At 43.1% G+C, this 21374-nt stretch overlaps 1 protein-coding gene across 26 annotated transcripts in view; it reads left to right on the top strand.

Annotated features, from left to right (window-relative positions):
- LOC123499994 (actin-binding LIM protein 3-like) overlaps nucleotides 1-21374 on the top strand; it is a 222757-nt gene that overhangs the window by 135331 nt on the left and 66052 nt on the right. The window contains exon 1 of one of the 26 annotated variants that reach the window (XM_045248579.1): nucleotides 15702-15846. The exons of 23 other annotated variants lie outside the window; for them this stretch is intronic. In XM_045248579.1, the coding sequence (XP_045104514.1) occupies nucleotides 15798-15846 (49 nt within the window). In that variant the 5' untranslated portion in view covers nucleotides 15702-15797. Of the gene's footprint in view, nucleotides 1-15701; nucleotides 15847-16743; nucleotides 16766-21374 lie in introns of those variants that run through there. 2 more of the 26 variants (XM_045248581.1, XM_045248585.1) reach the window with 2 other exon arrangements.

The raw sequence follows: 21374 nt of genomic DNA, 5'->3' as shown, positions 1-21374 counted from the left end.
CCTGTAGAAAGCTCTCCTAATAATCCTGTCGCGGTCGCCAAACCCAGCACAGCATCGCCGGGGAAACAGTCCACACCACACATACTACTAACGCCCGCGACCGCAGCCTCCACCGCCCCACGCCTGACCCCCACCGCCGCGCTGGGCAGGGGCGCTCACTCCCACGCCCCCGGCAAGCCCTCCCACTCCAAGGGCAAGCTGGGCGTCACTTACCCCGTTACCCTCCTCACCACCACCACCACAACCACTGACGCCGTCGCCTCCGCCGCAGCAAGAAGCCCCACCCACCCCTCCCGACGCTGTACGTACGGCAGTGTGAACCCTTCCTCCCTCTAGCCAGACACCCACACTTGTCCCTTGCGTCTCTCTCTCTCTCTCTCTCTCTCTCTCTCTCTCTCTCTCTCTCTCTCTCTCTCTCTCTCTCTCTCTCTCTCTCTTTTGACCAAATTTAAGTCAGCGTTAGTCTTCGGGAAAATATTCAAGACGACACGTTTCATGAGACTCTTTCAAGGAACCTCATTGCTTGCTTGTTTACTCCCAGTGTGTGTGTTTGTCCCTGACGTAATGCTTCCCCTCCCTCTCTCTCTCCCTCTCCCTCCCCGTCCCTCCTTTCCTCCTTACCTCTCTGTCCTTCGTACTTCTTTTCCTTCATCATTCCTGTATCTTGTTCATGACTAGTTTGCTTCTTTTCCTACGTTGTTACTTCCTTCACTTCAGTTTGTGTCTTTTTATCTTTCGTCATTCTTTTACTCGATTTGTCTTTCCTCCTGTGTGCTTCTTTTCCTACTTCTTTTCCTGCTGTGTTTTTTTTTTCCTTCAATTTTTCTGGATCTCTTCTTCCTCTACTCATTCGAAAACTTTATATTTTTCTGCCTTACTTTTTTTGTCTTCCTTCCTTCTCCCCCTTCCCTTCATCTTTCCTTCCTGTCTTTTAGTCTTTCTGTTTCTTTTCTTGATTCTTTCCTCGCTGTCCACTGCTTTGCTTTTAAACCTTTTTCAATCCTTCGTACATTTCTTCCTTCCATCCTTCCTTCTTTCCTTCCTTCCTTTCTTAACTACAGTCAATATCTTTTTTACCATTTAATCTCATACATCTTTGCAGCCTCCACTCTGTCCCGCCCACCCGTCCGCCCACAACTTCACTCTCTCTCCCTCTCTCTTTCCCTGTGCCTCCCTCACGCTGACATCATGCCTCTCATAAGCTTTCCCTGTAGCGCGTGTGGGTTTGTGTTACCTCGTTGCTCCACTAATTTATTATTTTCGTGTGTGTGAGCGGATGACGTAACCGCGTGTTTTACTTCGTGTATTTCCTTTTGCCTCTCAGTGTAGTGGTTTTTATATTATTTTTATTTGTAATGTATAAGGTTATTTTTTCTCCTTTTCTTCTCTTTCTTTTCCTTCTTCCTCTTCTTCTTCTCTTTTTTTCCTTCTTCTTCTTCTTCTTCTTCTTCTTCTTCTTCTTCTTCTTCTTCTTCTTCTTCTTCTTCTTCTTCTTCTTCTTCTTTTCTTCTCTTCTTTCTTCTTTTTCTTCTTTTTCTTCTTTTCTCCTTTTCTCTTTTTTTTCTTCTTATTATTATTCTTATTATTATTCTTATTATTATTATTATTATTCATGTTATCCTTCCCTGGTGAACATTCCCGAGTGGATTCGCTGGTGTGTCAGTGGACTGCTATTGGGTAAGTTAATTAAACACACACACACACACACACACACACACACACACACACACACACACACACACACACACACACACACAGACCTAAAATTATCGTCTATAATCAAGATACTAGGGAAAAAAATGAATGTAACAAAAGAACGTGTATCAAATTATCAAGTTTTACATTTTCTTTTCTTTCACATTAGCATAATTTCCACAAAAGAAAGATTCACATGTACATTTTTATTTCACAACAGGATGAGTAGAAATTGTTGACGTGGTTGTTGTTGTGGTTGTTGTTGTTGTTGTTGTTGTTGTTGTTGTTGTTGTTGTGGTTATATTTCAACGTATCAGCACATAAAGGGTTACTGATTCTCTCTCTCTCTCTCTCTCTCTCTCTCTCTCTCTCTCTCTCTCTCTCTCTCTCTCTCTCTCTCTCTCTCTCTCTCTCTCTCTCTCTCTCTCTCTCTCTCTCTCTCTCTCTCTCTCTCTCTCTCTCTCTCTCGATATTTACATTGGCGTCCCACCCGTAACGCGATCCTAATGGCAGAGAGAGAGAGAGAGAGAGAGAGAGAGAGAGAGAGAGTAGGGGAGGAACTGTGTGTGATTGAATTCTCGTGTCACGTCTTCTCGGATTGGTGTCAGCTGCCGTAACGAGGGTGTGTGAGGAGAGGAGAGGAGAGGAGAGGAGAGGAGAGGAGAGGACGCTTGACAGATAGTGGACAGACAGGCACGTGACAGGCGACAGACAGACGGACAGACATAGATAGATGGACAGATGGATAGCTAGATAGATAGATAGATAGATAGATAAATAGATAGATAGATAGGTAGGTAGATAGAAACAATATTTCACTGTAGCAAACATCACAGCAGTCTTCTTAACCGATAGACAGAAGTGGAAAGTGATACAGATATATAAATTGATGAATAGACGGGTATAGACAAACTAACATACAAAATGGATAAATGGGAAAGAAAACGGAGGAGAAAACAGACTAATGGATCGATAGACTGAGAGAAACGTTTATTGTCACTGGGAATATTTAAAGGTACAGATTAAAGGAAATATTTTTGAGAGACGGATGGATTGAGTGGGACTGAAATGAATCTGTTTTTTTATTCGTCACCTTCGTGGATTCACTTACTATTTTCATCGAGCATTTCTTTTGTTATTTTAAGTATGAACACGTTGGAGTTATTCTTGAGAGAGAGAGAGAGAGAGAGAGAGAGAGAGAGAGAGAGAGAGAGAGAGAGAGAGAGATGATTAGACAAACATGAACAGATCTTTAAGTAGCTAAACAGACCAAAAGACAGACACACACACACACACACCCACACACACACACACACACACACACACACACACACACACACACACACACACACAATTTTTTTTCCCTCAACAGAGATTCATTTTATATTTCTTCACGTATTATTGTATCGCTTTTAATGAACTCTACAGGGGGGTGAAGGTGACAGCAGGTAGGAGGGTAGCTGTGATTTATGCCCCCTCACCTGTCACGCTTCGACACACCTGAGTGGAAACGAGTGAAGGAAATGGGAGAGGGGAGCGAGGGAGAAAAGGGATGAAGAAATGGAAAAAAGAGAGAGATAAAAGGAAGGTAAGGTAGAGTTAGAGAAAGAAAGGAAAAGAGATAGGGAGAAAGGGGATAGAAAATAAAAAAAATGAGATAGAAAGAAGCGAAGGTAGAGTTCGAGAAAGAAAGGAACAGAGAGAGGAAGAAAAAAGATGAAAAGATACAAGAAAAGAGATAGGTAGAAGGGAAGGTAGAGTTCGAGAAAGACAGGAACAGAGAGATGAAAGATAAAAGAGAAGAGACATTGAAAAGGAAAACGAAGATAACTAAGAACGCGAAAGAAAGTAGAGGATAATAGCCAGCCCCGTCCCGCCTTAAGCCTACATCCTCCATGCTCTCCTTGATAAGAAAATAACTGCCATGATGTAATAAGGTAAACAGGATCATGACCCGATGAGAGACTGGATCTTGTTTATACAGTGTTAGGGGTAAAGGCAAAGTGATAAGGTCTGGCCGATAGATAGATAGATAGGTAGATAGATAGATAGATAGATAGATAGATAGATAGACAGGTAGGTAGGTAGTTAGATAGATAGATAGATAGACTGATTGTTTGACAGATAAATAGATAGACAGATGAACAGACTGGTAGATAGATAGATAGATAGATAAATAGATAGGTAAATTCATTCGTTATCTATTTATTTTAAGTAAATCATTTAGAGTAGCATCCTTTTTTTTCTTATTTTTTAGATAATGATAGTAATAAAACCATGCTACTACTACTACTACTACTACTACTACTACTACTACTACTAAAAGGAATGGATGGATTTGCACTATATTGTCCAACCTAACTAACATAGCTCTATTTTCTAATGAAGGTTTAGGTAGAATAGGTTATGTTAGGTCAGCTTAAGTTCTCCAGTCTAACCTAACCAAACTTGGATAACCTACCGCCCTTATTAAAAGGTAACCTTATCTTACACCCAAATATAATGCTGTGCCTGACCGACCTTCGTGTGATCTGATATTTGTATTCGATATTTGTGTCCCTGATTCTTTCACTCATATTCACAAATTTCCGTTCATCATAACAAGGAAAGAAAAAGTGAAAGACTAGAATAAAAAAAAAGAAAATATTATCAGAGAGAGAGAGAGAGAGCGAGAGAGATTCAGAAACGCTTCCCTCTCTCACTGCGACCATTTTCAAACACTACAGAGACGATTAGCCGAGTTCTAAAGAGTATTTGCCCTATTGATAATGCAGAAAACTTGTTAACATGTCACTAGAATTACAGAAACATCCTTAAAAACCCGTGTCACTTCAACTAGAGGCCTTTGCAAATAGTGAAGGTGCTGTGAGGCGCGGTGGTGTTTCAGAATAAGGACCAGATAGAGGTGGAAAGGGCAGTGGGGAGCGAAATGGATGAATTACTTGTCCCATTTCACTTGCTCGTAACTCTCCCCGCCTCTCACCCAACGCCCTCACTCTCCCTCAGGCCAGACACCTCTCCCCAACTTTTCACACCTCCCACTTTGCTGGCCTCACACGTGTGCACACCCTTCGCACACTCCTTACTCTCCCTCCTTTGACGTCAGAACAAGCTCTCTCTCTCTCTCTCTCTCTCTCTCTCTCTCTCTCTCTCTCTCTCTCTCTCTCTCTCTCTCTCTCTCTCTCTCTCCACCAGTTTCTCACCAATATGTTAGATTCTACGAGCAACAATTTTTCCTTCACCTTTGTTCATAAGACAGGAACAATCTCTCTCTCTCTCTCTCTCTCTCTCTCTCTCTCTCTCTCTCTCTCTCTCTCTCTCTCTGTGTGTGTGTGTGTGTAGGGGTGTGCTTCGGAGTTGCGTCATCGCCAGCCTCGTATGCCGCGCACGTCTCTGCTAGTTGCTCCAAGTGCTCGCCGCGCTGCCAGATGTATAATAACAAGCGACCTCCCACTAACGAGCCACCGCCACCACCGCTGACCTATAGCCCATGGGATAAATAAATAAATACATGAATAAGTGGAGTCGTAAGGCAAAACCGCAGCCTAAGAGTTAAGAGGCGTAAGAAATTGCTTTTTTTTTTTCTTCTTATCTATTTATTTATTTATTCATTTGTATTGCTTTATCTGTATGTTGTGTGATGTTTTGTGTGTGTTTCTAGAATGGAAGCGCTATGTGTCTTCTCAGGTGTAAAAAAATAGTGACCTTTTTTATTTATTTTTTTTTTTATCATTTATTATCTATTTGATCGAAAAGAAATGGAGTGGTTGTCAAATAGAATCGTATCTATCTTTACTTCATTTATTTTTCCATCTATTTAGTCATTCATACATAACGAAGTGTGTGTCCTTTTCTTCTTTCTTTCTCTTCTATTTTTACTCTCTTCCTGTGTGTGTGTGTGTGTGTGTGTGTGTGTGTGTGTGTGTGTGTGTGTGCCGTGTCGTGTCGTGTTTTTTGTGGTCAGTTATTAGTTTTCCCAAGACGGCTAGAAGAGGGACTGCCCCGCCCTTGAGATGAGACTGAGCAGATCATACTGACGCGGCGGGTTCCTGAGAGAGGCGCCACACAGCTGTCTGGCCTCAAGGATTCCTCTCTTGTCTTTTTCTGGGTGTGTTATTAATAATACGTCTTATTAGTGGAGAGAGAGAGAGAGAGAGAGAGAGAGAGAGAGAGAGAGAGAGAGAGAGAGAGAGAGACGCGTTACAGGTGATAAATAGAAGAAAGAAAAAAAAAACTAAGGGAAGACTAAAGAAGAAAAAAAACTGAAATTAATCAGTAATATTAGTCGAAAGAGACAAACAAACGGACAGACAGACAAAACAGAGAGAAGAGAGAGATAAAAAATAATCAAACCACAACAGCTTTAAACCCAACATACTAATAAAAATCACACACCCCTCCCGTCCCTCCCCCAAAAAAACAACCTTTATACTTCAGTTACCATTCTTTCCCCCCACACCAACACTGATTACGTGGATCTCCTCTCCACCTCGTAATACCTTCGAGTAATGCGAGAGGCGGCAAGGCACTTTGGAGTAACGAGCGTGTTTAGTCAAGGAACCTGATCCACTTCTCCTTCATGCTGTTGTTCAGGTTCTTCAGGTTAATATACCGCGTCCCTCAGCTATCTCGCTCCGGCTCTCTTCGTCCCCTATCAGAGAGAGAGAGAGAGAGAGAGAGAGAGAGAGAGAGAGAGAAAATGCAGGTATGGAAAAAAGGATTATGAATGAAAGGAGGAGAGAGAGAGAGAGAGAGAGAGAGAGAGAGAGAGAGAGAGAGAGAGAGAGAGAGAGAAAATGCAGGTATGGAGAAAAGAATTATGAATGAGAGAGAGAGAGAGAGAGAGAGAGAGAGAGAGAGAGAGAGAGAGAGAGAGAGAGAGAGTAACAACACATCAGCCGAAGTAGAAATATTTACCGAGGCGAGGACAGACGAGGTGGGTAAGCGAAGTGAGATGCGTCATGCGTGTGTTGGTGATAACAAACTCTCCCTTGATTGATGTGTTTGCTGAGGCCGAGAGCAAGCTTCCTGGGTCGTGTCCTTTACTCCTGTCCCTCTCCCTCTCTCCCTCCCTCTCCCTATTTCTTTACCCCCTCCCTTCGTCATTCCCCCTTTCCCCTATTCTTTTTCTCCTTCTCCACTCCACCTATGTAAACAGAAAGCCAGAGTCGTTCAAATTCCATCGTTGTCCCGTGGTTCGTTTGATATATTTGATGATTTCTCTCTCTCTCTCTCTCTCTCTCTCTCTCTCTCTCTCTCTCTCTCTCTCTCTCTCTCTCTCTCTCTCTCTCTCTCTCTTTCACTTCCTTATCTTTCACATATTATTTCTCTTATCCACTACTCTCTCTATTTTTCCTTTCACTCGGCCTATCACGTCCCTTTCAATCCTTCCCCTTCCTCCTCTCTTAACTCACCTTTCATGTCACCCCCTTTTCTTGTCCTTTTCTCCTCCATATTCTTATTTCTCCTTCACCTCTCTTATCCCTCATGTTTCTTGTCCCTGCAACCTTCCTTCTCGCCTTTCCTCTCATCCTTTATCCTTTCTACTCCCATACCCCCTCCTGCCTCTCTTGCCCCTAAATCCCCTTCTTTTTCTTGTCTTTTCTCTCTTCTTCCCTCTCACTTCATACGCCTGGTAGCGGGGGAATGGGAGGGACTGGTTGGTGGTGTAGGGGAAGGGTGGTCACTGACGAGGTGTTGGTCCTTCGCACACTCGCCCAAGCGTTAAACTGAATGAAGGCTGCAGACTAATATCACTGACGGGGCGTGAAAACCACAGATACTAATCTCCAAAGGGGAATGTTAAATGCCCGCCTAATTCTGCTGCTACCGTTGCTATTGTTATTATCGTTATTAGTGGTACTGTTGTCATAGTGGTATTGTTGCCATCCCTAAGTAGAAACAATAAAACACTCTTACTCCTGTATTCAGAAACGCCTTCCCCTCTAACTAAGACAATTTTCCAAGGCCACAGAGACAACTTATCGGGTTTTCAAGGCATTTTCTCCTTTTAATAAACTAGAAATATAGCCGATCTATCACCAGAAGCGCAGAAATATTCTTAAAACACAAGTATTTTCAGCTGGAGCCCTTGGAAAGTATTGATGGTGAGAGAGCAAAGCGTTTTAGAATACGAGCCTTACTACCATAGCTATCAAGATTACAGTATCATCAATGCCATCACCTGTTTCACCACCACCAGTTTCACCACCAGTGTTACGTTACCACCTCTGCGGTTTCTAAAAAAAATAATAAGATAAACGAGGAAAAATATGAATCAGCGTCCGTATCACTTCCAACACTTTCTACTACGAAACCAGCCAAGACTTATCACCATTAAAAAACCATCACCTCCACCACAGGAACCACCGTTACCGCCACCACCTCCACCACGCCCCTCCACCACGATACCCAGGCTGGTGCGTCGCTAGCTCAGAGCACTGGCACGTAACACTAGTCTGGCTATTTATGCTCCGAAAAAAAAAAAAAAAATGCTTAGAAACAGTGACTTAAGCAGATTTTGACATGTACACACCCCAGGCAAGTTTGTCAGCCCCTAGTCTCGTGGTCTCTTGTGCCCAAACGTTTCAGCGGCCTAACTCAATAACTTTCAACAAGCTTTATTGGAAGTTAACCCCTTCAGTACCAGAACGCATTTTCATATTTATTCTTCTTACTATTTTGCGATTTTATACAGCTTCAGCAACTTACGCGGAGGTTAAGATAGTGAAGACTCTGGCCATTAATCTTCTGACCTCTATAGACCCTTCCTAATATAAATAAAATCGTCTTATCACACCAAGAATTCATGATAAAAATGTATTCCAGTACTAAAGAGATTAATAGATAAATTCAGTGATGGTTTGTATGATTCTAGCGATAGTTTAACAACAATGCTGTATCACCAAAGGGAATAAACGCTGTGAAAAAAAACCTAACTAATAATTTCTAAAGTCCTTAAAAGAAATAGCACTGGTAAGATAAGAAAACATTTATAAATACAGACGCAGCATCTTTTCTTTCTGTTCTTTTTTTTTATGCTCTGTCGGTAACTACAAACGTCCCTGCTACAAACATCAACGCCACCCTTATCACTACACTTTTCACCACCACAATATCACCACTGCTCCCTTTCTGCCTCCAACAGTACTATACAATACCACACCTTTCACACCACCTATTTTTACTCGGGAGCATAGCGAGAAGAGGAGAAGGAGGAGGAGGAGGAGGAGGAGTTGGCAAGGGGAATGAGAAGTTAAGTAATGGAGAGGAGTTGTACGGGTGTAGGTGTGTACTCTGAGGGTTTATCGCTTTTCCTGTCTCTATGTGTAGTTCACCGTGTTTCTGGCGTCTTATTTTTGTACACCCACCATCCACGCCTCCTCCACTCGCCTTCTCCGCCGCACCCCCTCCACCGTGCCCCTAGTCTAGTCCATAAGGTGCGAGACGTGAGGTGGTGTAAGGATATGAGAAGAAGGGAAGGTGGTGATGTAAGGAGGAGGAGGAGGAGGAGGAGGAGGAGGAGGAGGAGGAGGAGAAGGGAGAGGAGGCAGGCCAGAAGCAACAGGAAATTGCGAGGGTGCGGCTTCTGGGTAAGGCGTTGTAGTAGTAGAAATAAATAGATAATGAGTTAAATAAGTAAATTAATAGATAAACAAATAAATAAAGGAATAGATGAATCAGTACGATAATGAATGAAGAAGAAAATGGTATATTGGAAAGAGAAAATAAATCGAACAGAAATTTATAAGGAAAATACGTAAGAAAAGTAGAAATGGAGGCAGTTAGTAAGAAGATTGGAAAAAAAAGTAGATGGAAGATTGAATAGAAAAAACGGGAAAAAGAAAACGGATGAAAAAAAAATACACACTAACACACTCACTATCACCACTACCACCAACAACAACAACAATAACAAAAACAACCACAACAACAATAAAAACAACAACATGCAGGCAAACCTCAGCAGCGCAGCAATAGGGTCTCTTGTAAACCTAATCCTTTCCTGGACTTTAATTTCAGGGTTGGTCAATGCCGTGTGTGTGTGTGTGTGTGTGTGTGTGTGTGTGTGTGTGTGTGTGTGTGTGTGTGTGTGTGTGTGTGTGTCAAGGTGAGCCTGGTGCAATCGTGACCTGCAGGTAGGCAAGATAATTCACCTGGCAAAAAATGTTCACCTCTTTTGTGTGAACGTATGTACTACAATATGAAATAGTAGTAGTAGTAGTAGTAGTAGTAGTAGTAGTAGTAGTAGTAGTGATAGCAGTGGTAGTGAGACCATTACTACAACTACTACTACTACTACTACTACTACTACTACTACTACTACTACTACTACACCACCACCACCACCACCACCACCACCACCACCACCACCACCACCACCACCATTACCATCACCATCACCACCACCACAACCACAATACGCAAAAATACACCAACACACTGAAACGCAAACACCCATCGAGGGCCTTTAAGAGCACACCACTGCATTCCTGCTTCCTCTCAATATTACTATAAAATTTCACTTCTTATACATTTGCTGGTGCTTAAGAACTCACTTAAAATTCAATAGTCCTCTTGTATTTTTATCTGTAGAAGGAGAAGGAGGAGGAGGAGAAGGAGGAGGTGAGTACAAGAGGACTAGATCAGCAAGTACCGTCATCCTTGCTTAAGATGAAGTTGCCCAGCCGCCGTGACCTCTGAAGATGCATTTCCCGGCTGTCCTTGTGCATGACTCGCGCCGCACTTGTGTTTGCCTCCCCTTGAAGGACCTCCAGCCTCCCGTCCCTCACTCCCTGACCCCGTGCACTCCTCGTAAAGGCGCTCCAGGCGAAAGAATGAAGGAGCCGCCCCCTGCCGCACCTCCTGGCTTCCCTACTTGTTTGTGTGAGTCATGGTGTGTGTGTGTGTATGTGTGTGTGTGTGTGTGTGTGTGTGTGTGTGTGTGTGTGTGTGTGTGTGTGTTGCTTGACACACCTTGAACGCGACTGTGAAGGTGAGAAATGACGTACAAAAGCATTATAAGAAAAGCAAAAAGACATTGCAAGTAAAAGAGGAACAAAGGAAAGATTGCAGCAAGTTTTCATACGCACACACACACACACACACACACACACACACACACACACACACATAGCGACAAGCCACATTGCAAGTCTTCAAATCTTACATAATTTCACCCTCAGGACCACAATCATCCAAGCTGTCGAACAAATACGTCTTAAATAATCGACAGAAATAACATAGGAGACCAGCTGAGTGGGGGGCGGGCCGGCGATGAGTGCAGGTGCTTCGCTTTCATCCTCCAGTGTTAAGTAATGGAAGTAAAGCATCGGACCGGCTGTGAAATTACTCCGAATGCATTTAATGGAATTCAAGAGGACGAGCTGATAGAGAGGGAGGCAGAGAAAGAGTTCGGTCATGCAGGATAATTGCAGGTCTGGTTCTTGAACCTCTTAAGACCTACTGCAGGGACGCGTGTTGTGCCTCAAGGTGTGTGTGTGTGTGTGTGTGTGTGTGTGTGTGTGTGTGTGTGTGTGTGTGACAGGTGGTAAGTGTAGGGGAAAGGGAAGCAGAGGGAGTAAGGAGCAACTGCAGCAACAGGAGCATGGGGTTGGTGGGGGGAAAGGAAAGGAGGGGGGACAGGGATGAGAGTAGGGAGTAGGAGTAGGAGTAGCAACATGGCGGGAGGGGAAGGTGACCTCTGAGGCAAGGCATGGTCAAGGGAGGTTTGGCATGGCTCGCTCTGGACTCTGCTTGCTCTCTCTCTCTCTCTCTCTCTCTCTCTCTCTCTCTCTCTCTCTCTCTCTCTCTCTCTCTCTCTCTCTCTCTCTCTCTCTCTCTCTCTCTCTCTCTCTTGTACTCCTTCACCCATCTATTGCCGGTCTCACTCCTGCCCTTTCCGTAGAAGGCACCGAACACAGCGTCAGCCCACTCACTCTCTTTCCCTTCCCCCTCTCACCCCCGTCCCTCCCTTGTGTTGCAGTCTTTTACGGCGGCAGTACTACAGGTATTACTAGAGCTCCCGATGATGGCGATAATGTTTACGACACTAGTGGCGGTAGCAGCTACACCACCACCACCACCACTAGCAGTACGAGGGTGGTGTAGGGGTGAAGGGTATAGGAATGGGTGATGGCGACTGGTGGTAGTGTTAGTGGTGGTGTTTGTTCGGGATTGTGGCGAAGGTATAAATTGTGTGTGAGCTAGAGAGTAGTAAGTGTTTTGTAGTAGTGGTGGTGTTTGGTTTGGGTTTGTTTTGTGGTGGTTCATGTGGATGATGGTAGTGTCAGTGTTGGTGTTTGTTTGGGGTTGTGGTGAGGGTATTAACTGTGTAAGTGGTGGGAGTAGTGGTGGTGTTGGGTTTGGGTTTGTTTCGTGGTGGTTCATGTGGAAGATGCTTTGTTTATCAGTCATTCATATAGAGTAAGGTTCAAGGCTGCTCGATGTGCAGCTGGTAGGAATGAATGAAGAAGACAGAATATGTACATACAGTCAAAATACACTTTTTTTTGTACCATAACTTCCTACTATTTAAGTACAGATGTTACTTCCTCTTGTGGAAGTTATTTCAGGTATTCATTTCGTGCGAGAAAAAAAAAAAATATGCAGTGTATTTTTGTTATAATTACGTGCTGTGAAATGATGATGATGATGACGATGATGATGATGGATCCGAGTGAGTCACCTTGGTCCACCTGTAGCACGGCTGGTAATCGCCTCATCACACCTGCGGCCAGTTCACAGTGTTACTAAGCGCAACATTCATTCAGATTAAAACTTTAAATATATGCTATTCACCGCTTTCTTTAGTACTATGGTTACTGTCTAGTCTGCTGTCAGGCCTAATATAACTGTGTGATGCAAGTGTAGAATACAGTAAATTCGAAGGATAACTAAGAGGAAGAGAAAGGAGTGATCGAACATTTCAAACCTTTTAGTGCCTGTTGGTTTATCTTAAGGCCGTGAAATCGTGTAGGGTTACCCAAATGAAGCAACAGGTTAGAGGCTTAACACTTTTGTATTTAAATATGAGGTAGAAACCGTTTGTAAAAGGCGCTAAAACAGGAACATTCTGACCGGCAAGCACCGCAACCCTCGCCATGTAAGGAGAAACAAACTCTTTCACTCACGAATACGAAAGCTCACGTTCAAAAGGTCGGGCAGATTTATCACTAGGCGCCCCTAACCTACCTGGCCGTCAGCCCCGGGAGTGCGGCGCCAGGTAAGGTTCGCCCAGACCTCCAAGGGGATCACCGCTCACCCTTTATAAGGCGGCCTTTGGAGGGCAAACGAGGCCGACCCTTGGCAACCCAGAACCACCGACTCCCTAACTGGGTATTATTATGTTTTTATCTCTTCTTTCTCGTCGAGGCTGAGGGAGGGGAAGGTCTACGACAGTGTGACGGTTATAACGTTACGCTGGTTTAGAGAAGGTTTGTCTAGTCACGCATGAGGAGTATCAAGTCAGATCTTCCCTGCAGTAACTCCCATAAACTGGCAGGAGGGCAACAAAAAGTGCGATTTAGATTGTACTGATTACGGTCAAGTTAGCAAAATCAGTGCAGCATATTTTTTTTCCCTCACCTTCTGCTTTAAAGTCGACAAGGAAAAGATGATTATCTAAACACACACACGCACACACACACACACAAGTGGAGGAAAGGCACAAACACACGCACGTGGCTTCAATGATATGACTTGTAGGTACACGTGGGCGGCGGCTGCTGCTGTAACACAAACAACACTGAACACAGAGCTGCAAACAGGGATCGTACACTGTACAACCAATGCGCTTGTATCTTAAAGAGTCTAAATGCATAATCGTAACTTTCTCGTTTATCACCGTGCATAAAAGATTAGTATTATGTAAATGACTCCCTTTCTCCCTGCTACAGTGAAACCAGAAGCTACAACAGTCTCCCTTTTTTTTGCTTTTGGTTTTTTTTTATGGGAATTCATTATAGGGTGCAGTGCGTGGTAGTGGTAGTGTTGTTGGTCTGTAGTTTGATAATGGTAGTAGTGGTAGCAGTGTGAGGAGGATTAAAAAAAGCGGAGGAGGAGGAGAAGGAGGGGGAGGAGGAAGAGGAGGAGGAGAAAGGAGGAGGAGGAGGAGGAGGAGGAGGAGATTGTTTTGTAACTAGTATCGTGTATATTTATGTATGTGTATGATGTGCATAAGGATTATTTTCATGTATGAATGTATCTATTGAACGGGTTCATACTTGTAACCTGAAACCATTAAAATGTGTGTGTGTGTGTGTGTGTGTGTGTGTGTGTGTGTGTGTGTGTGTGTGTGTGTGTGTGTGTGTACGTGCACTTAGTTATCAAGGGTGTGTACGTTTGCATGCCTTACTAAGAAAACTTCAACAAGTCATAACGAGAAACGATTTTTTTCCCTCCCATAATTCAATCTTTGTTTTGCCTCATTGTTTTGGCCTCGCCTCCCTCACTGGCGCCAGAGATCGCGAGGTTAAGTGATGGAGAGAAAGAGGTGGGAGGAAAAAATGAAGTTACTCAGACACGATGAGGGAAAAATGCTTATAGAAAAACTAAGAAAAAAATATATTATAATAGTTTGTGTTCATTCTGGTTAACATGTTTGCACACTACCCAGAGGGATCCTTGAATTCGACTCTCTCTCTCTCTCTCTCTCTCTCTCTCTCTCTCTCTCTCTCTCTCTCTCTCTCTCTCTCTCTCTCGTTTATTTTCATATACAGATGATAGCTCGAACATGTGTCGTGCAGAGAGAGAGAGAGAGAGAGAGAGAGAGAGAGAGAGAGAGAGCACACACACACACACACACACACACACACACACACACACACACACACACACACACACACACACACACACACACACACACACACACACACACACACTGCATCTCTTGTTCTGCCCTCCGTCCTTGGCGTGGAAGGCAAACTTAAGACACGCTGGCTGACTCCACGCACTCTGGAGTTAAGTGGTTGGCTAATTAATTAAGTGGCCTTGTGATTATGCGACAGTGATGGTAAATACTTATCACTGCTATTGGTGACATTATTATTATTATTATTATTATTATTATAATTATTATTATCAGTTTGCTTATTTATCTACTCGTTTATCTTTTTAAAGTAGTTTAATTATTATAGTTGTACGTACATATATAAGTTTTGGTTACCGTGTGTGTGTGTGTGTGTGTGTGTGTGTGTGTGTGATCTATTAGAAGATAATCAATAAAACAGGTGCATGTCACGAATGCATTTACACCACAATACAATACTTTTCTTTGGTATCATCTTTCCCTTCCTGTTATTTGTTAAAGTTTTAAGTATTGCTGCACTTCGAATAGTCTCCTCTCTCTCTCTCTCTCTCTCTCTCTCTCTCTCTCTCTCTCTCTCTCTCTCTCTCTCTCTCTCTCTCTCTGTGTGTGTGTGTGTGTGTGTGTGTGTGTGTGTGTGTGTGTGTGTGTGTGTGTGTGTGTGTGTGTCACGCGAGGTCTGCACCCTGCAACCTGCACCTGCACCACCGCATTGTATTGATCACATTCAATTCCCAATAATAATAATGCAGGTAACCTTCGTGCTGAAATATATTCATGTGTTGGTAAATTCATACTATCCATGAATATTTTGCATTGAATTTCGTGTTTTTCACGTGCGATATCGGCCGGCGAACGATGGCAATTTTCCCGGGTGTATGTAAAATCAATTAATAAGCGGGCGTGACATGAGCGGTGCGGCGATGGTGTATAAATCCTTTTATGCCTGTTTAAATACCATTCAACTTGACGCCAGTGGCTGATTCGCCGACTGGAGAAGTAAATATGTAGGTGCGACCGACAGTCAGCTGCGGCACCCAATGGGCATCCCGGGAACAGATGTGGTAGTGGAGGGCGCTGTCCAACCTGTCGTACTGCACTAACTACTCAAATCTCTATGTCAATGACAGGACTATCGCTGGTGGTTCCCATAGAATGAGTCTAAGATACTTATTAATGCTTCAGTCATAAAATGTCATGTGATGCGCTGTATGAGGTATAATAGTGACTTGTTTGTGGTTGTGGTGCTGCCCTCTCGTGCCGGCGGGGGGAAGTATCGATCAATTCACTGGGCGAGATGGCTTCAACCTCGAAGGATGCGACTAGTCCAGCCAAGAAGAAAAAAGGTGGTTTACCGGTGTTTTCTATTACCAATTCATGTTTGGTGGCTGGTGAATGAAAAAGTGTTGTCATCTACATATCCTGCGTAGAGGAAAACCCGCGGCAAACCCTGCGTCGAGCTGAAAATGGACGTAGATGTGGTGTGTGCGGCGGGGAGTGTGCTGGCGGGGCTGTGGTAGACGATGTTCCGCCCGGAGATGAACTTGGCCACTGGTGATGTTCCTGATGAAATACTTGAAATGGAGTGTTGAAGTGGCAGCCTTTTGCTTTCCTTGCGTCAATGTGTCTGTGATGTTCGGCAAGGCGAAGGAAACGCTTGAGGGCGGATCTCGGGGCGGACTCGCGATGTTTAGTGGTGTGTGGACTCGTTCATACCTGCCGCTAGTCCCGGAAATAAGGTTGTAATGTTACCTGGAGTGATTGAAATGTGTCCTGCTGACGTGTAAGTGTGTGTGTGCTGATGTGCTCTCATGGTGATGTGTAGAAGTGGTCGCAACGAACTGGGAGTGGCCAGGCCTGGAAGTGTCCAGGGTCGGTGAGGTAACAAAGGTGATGTGCCTGTGTAGTGATGTGGTGATTGCCTCAAGAAACTGCTGTTGAAAAGCAGCGATTGTTTCATGAAATCAGTGTGGAAATTCACCAGAAAAAAATGTCAGTGATGGTCAAAGTTGGAAAAGCAGAAAATTTATTTTGAAATTGGATGTTTGTTGAAAGTCTTGGCTCTGCAGATGACCTAATGGTCTGCTGATAGCTTAGATACCAGTGAAAGACAACAGTGGCGCGAATATATTTGGTGGTAAAACACACATTATCTGAATGATATTCTGATTACAAACTGATTGCATTCCCGTTACTAAGCCAGGAGACGGACGACCATTGGAACTTTACCGTCCTACATTATTTACAATATTCAATTTTGCATGGGTTAGTAGGTACTCTCGTGCGATGAAAATAGAAGCTTGAGACAAAGCTGGCGGGGCGTCGCCAGGCCGGGGTGAGGGTGGGGTCTGCTGTCAGTGGGTCGCCACAAGTAGAGTGAGTAATGGCAGTAAGTTGAGGTTTGAAAGGAATATTGACATGACAGACATACCAAGATGGAGATATACCTCCCTGTAAGGCTGCTCGTTGGTGGCATGACATTAGTTATATACCCTAATCATTTACGACAGTAATTAAGAGAAGGAAAAGGGAAAATGTTATACGAAGATATGAATAATGTAAGATAACGCTCTGAATAACATTCCATTATAAAACCAAGAAATATTATTGAATATTAAAGGCAGAAAATGCAAGTGACGTCACTTGACAGCCACACCTGTCATACCTATAAATAACCAACAGGTGTGGGTGGGGAGAGTGTGGTGTGTAGTATGGAGTCGATCCCTTCCCCAATACAACACCACCCACCTCCCCTCCCGCTACCACCACCCGTTCTCCGCCCCGTACTGATGAAACAGGAAGAAAGCATTCGTGGGAGAATTATTACAGCTCCTTTCTATCTTCATCTATGTGCTGCGAGGGAAGTGTGCGATTTTGTGCACAAAGAAATTTTTAAAAGCTAACCGGAAGCGAGACAAAATTAGCATAGTAACGAATCCCGACCTAATTATTTATCATTTTCTTTGACCTCGAAAACGTTCTTTGCAATGATTAATGTGCGTATTTGGCGTCAGGGTTTTTTTTATAAGGTGGCCCGGAACACAGTTATGTGATCGCCGTGTGAAGTAAGTGAAGCATTTTTTTTTTTTTTTTTTTTCTCTCCTATGACCAAGTATTTTATTATTTCTTGTTTAGATATTGGAAGCCATGGGATTTTGGTGTTTTTGTATTCCACCACCCTTTTGTTTCCTGCATTGTGTCATCAGATATTCGTAGCCTAGCTGCAGGATAAGAATCTATGCATACTCTACAAACAATACTGCCTTCAATATACCATCAACAAATACATTTTGCCTCAACAGTTGAAATCCTCACAATACTTTAAATACTAGAAGATCAATCGTTGTATTGCTTTCCTCTCACTACCACTAACATTTACATTATATGAGTGATTAACAGGCAAGGAACAGGACCGCTGCATCTCAAGGAAGACGTGGTGCCGTTAATCAGAATATGACATCATCCCTCAGTTCAGGGTATAGAATTGACACATGAGTCAGATAACTTGTAAGGGACAGTGTTTTCCTGTTGTTCGGGGGTGGGGTTGAGTGGGTAGCGGTGAGGTGACTGGGGTGAGGGATGCTGGAGCAGGGCAGAGTAGGACGGGGTGGCGAGGGGGAGAGAGAAGGGGGGAGGGGAAGTCCTGGTTGCAACATCATCTTGGACGCCTCAGGAAATGGCTTAAGTCTCCCTCTGTGTATCCTGATGCTGTGTCACTCTTCCCTTTTGTTAGAAAGGGATGTTTGGCAGCAATAGGATGCCAGGAACGCAGATCATAGTACTTGCAAGGATTGTACGCCACACACCACTGACTGACTCACTCACTGACTGACTGACGCCATCATAACTCAACCAACTCAAGGTCACGTAAAATTGCCACCAATGTGAAGTGTGTAAACAAGTGCGTGTTTTGTGTGTGTGTGTGTGTGTGTGTGTGTGTGTGTGTGTGTGTGTGTGTGTGTGTGTGTGTGTGTGTGTGTGTATCTGTCTGTCTGTCTGTGTGTTTGTGTGTATCTGTCCTTCATGTGGTATTGTTAGTATAGCTGTTGTTGTTATTATTATTATTATTATTATTATTATTATTATTATTATTATTATTGTTAGCATTACTGCAGTATCGTTACTTTTTACCACCACTGATGTTGTTTTCTTGTCTGACTATAAAGTAAAACACATCTTGGCTTCAAGTGCTAAAATATCGAGTAGATTACTTGATTTAAACTTTAGTGCATCTAGTTGACTTGTCTTTGCATCACTCTCAATCCACGTCTTCCCGAGTCTCTGCCCATTCAACTTGCAAATGTAATCCGTGACAATCATCAGTAATTACTCTTAATGTATCGACAATTACGGAACAAATTGCCTGTAATTATTTTCTCTTTTCATCTGAGTCACCAACATGCAATCAAGGTTTCCTCCCATGCAAATTAGATCTTTGAAATCCGTGCCGCGAATGCTGGCTAGAAATTAAACAATGGGCTTTGTTATCAGGCGTTAATTATAAGCAGCCTTGACGAAGTGGGGCGAGGCTCATAATGGATGGTGAATGAATGACGCATCACCATCACGTAGTTGTAGTTGTGGTGGTAGTGGTGGTGTAATGGTAATAGTAGATGTTGTAGTCCCCTTCTTCACGTATACATTTCAACAATTCTCACGTAACAAGACTGCATATTACATAAAGATAAAAGAGTGACTAGAATAAGGAAAAGAAAAATTTGTTATCGTAATGGTAGCATTAGTAGTAGTAGTAGTGGTAGTGGTGGTGGTGGTGGTAGATGCTGATGGTGTTAATGTGGTTTAATCTGTACTTCCGGTTATGTAAGGGAATTTTGAGCTCTATTTCTTTTAATCCCCCCCAGGAGATAAGAAAGTGGATGGAGACATACTGGGTGGGGAGGCAGGTGTGTGTATGTGTGTGTGTTGGTGTGGGTGTGTGGGTGTATGGGAGGGGCTGAGTGGTGGGGAAGTAGGAGGGTGTTTGGAGGGCGATAAGAGGCTGATGTGTGCTGATTAGTAAGTCCCTTCCTGTGTGTGTGTGTGTGTGTGTGTGTGTGTGTGTGTGTGTGTGTGTGTGTGTCCTAGTTATTTTTCTCACCGCATCTTTTTAGTCAGTTTTCATGAGTTCATTGACTGTAATCGGGAAGTATTTGACATTTATCTGACTTTTCTGGTGCTCTCTAATAAAGTAATAGAAAAGATAAGTGCAAGTAGGTGGTAAATAGATCATAATATTAGCAGTTCAACATAGAATAGATAAAAAAGTAATATAAAAAGGCATAGTATCATTTGCTTATATTTTGTAGTGGCTTTGCAAAACGTGACTGCATGGATATGAAGTATGAAAAAGGCAGGATAGAGTGATTTAGGCTCGTGCAGTTGTAGTGCAGTATACTGGTGGAGTTTTATACACGTAACCTATATTTCCGAGACTAGCACAGCCCCCTCATCTGCTTTTGAACACCTGTGTGGAGGTGGAACAGCTGAGAACACCACCACCGCCACTATTACTTCCACATCCACTTCTACTATTAACATCGCTACACCACTACTAGTTCAAAGTCCACAAACATTATTATTATTATTATTATTGTTATTATTATTATTATTATTATTATTATTATTATTATTATTATTATTATTATTATTATTCATACCAATATCACCACCACCTTATAGTTCAAAGTCCACAAACATTATATTTTTTTCTCATACCATTATCAGCACCACGTTTTCATTGCTATCAACACCTTTTCACAGCCATTTAGTAAACCTTTCCTTAAGTACCAGTTATTTAATCATTTGTACTTGTTCAGTAGCCACACCCAATCTTTGAACTGCCGGGAAATCTCAAAATATACTTCGCTCTCTTCTTGTAGATGCTTATAAAGATTTCACGCGTCGCTTCTGGTGTTAATTGTTTCGTAATAGCGTTAACACTATCCTTCCCGGTAGCATTAGAGCCATTTTTTGCTACGCTCACCACTAACACTAACACCAGCATCACCACTTATCCACTCGCGTTATAACTATCATCACCACTGACATCACCATACTATCAACCACATCTATCACTACTATTTTACACCATTTACTCCGTCTTATTACTACTACCAACCCCAGTGGTGCCAACATGACTCCGGCCATTATAATCAGCAGTACTGCCAACACCCATTACACCACTTACTTACTTGTACGTACTTTTCTTCTCCAATTTGTAAAGGAGACTGGCCGTAGCGTGAATACAAAAACTACAGGGAAAAGAATTGAAAGAAGGAAAAAACCAGACACATCCCTGAAAAGTTAAAAAGAAGGAAAAGAAGTTACAATCGGATTAGCTAATTTAGTTTAGGAAAAGTTTACTTCTACCACTACTACCACCACTACTACGACCACCAATGCTATTATACCTCTGCTGGCTTCTTTACAACCACAACCATCACCATTATACCCATCGCCACCTTTACTGTCATCACCCCTATCCTCACTATCCCTCTCTGTCCCCTCCTACCCCTTCACTATCAGCGCCACCACCAGCACCACCGTAGCAGCATTTAATAACGATAAGCAAGCTGATAACAGTGGAAAAGATAAGCCACTCGAAGCTACACAGGACCAGCGAACCTCCACTGTCAATGAGAGAGAGAGAGGAGAGAGAAAGGGGGGAGAGGGGAAGGAAAGAAAATGTTTTATGTATGTGAAGAGAAATGGATAAGTTTCGCACGAGAGTAAAAAAAAAGTATTGACCACCTCTCTCTCTCTCTCTCTCTCTCTCTCTCTCTCTCTCTCTCTCTCTCTCTCTCTCTCTCTCTCTCAAGGGGTACTGTTCGCCTGACAGGTCACCAAAACATCGATAATCTCACAGGAAGCGACC

This window comes from Portunus trituberculatus, chromosome 50, assembly GCF_017591435.1.
Source record: "Portunus trituberculatus isolate SZX2019 chromosome 50, ASM1759143v1, whole genome shotgun sequence".
NCBI classification, from domain to species: domain Eukaryota; kingdom Metazoa; phylum Arthropoda; class Malacostraca; order Decapoda; family Portunidae; genus Portunus; species Portunus trituberculatus.
Note: the sequence above shows the minus strand (reverse complement) of the source record. Positions and strands in the feature narration are given on the sequence as shown.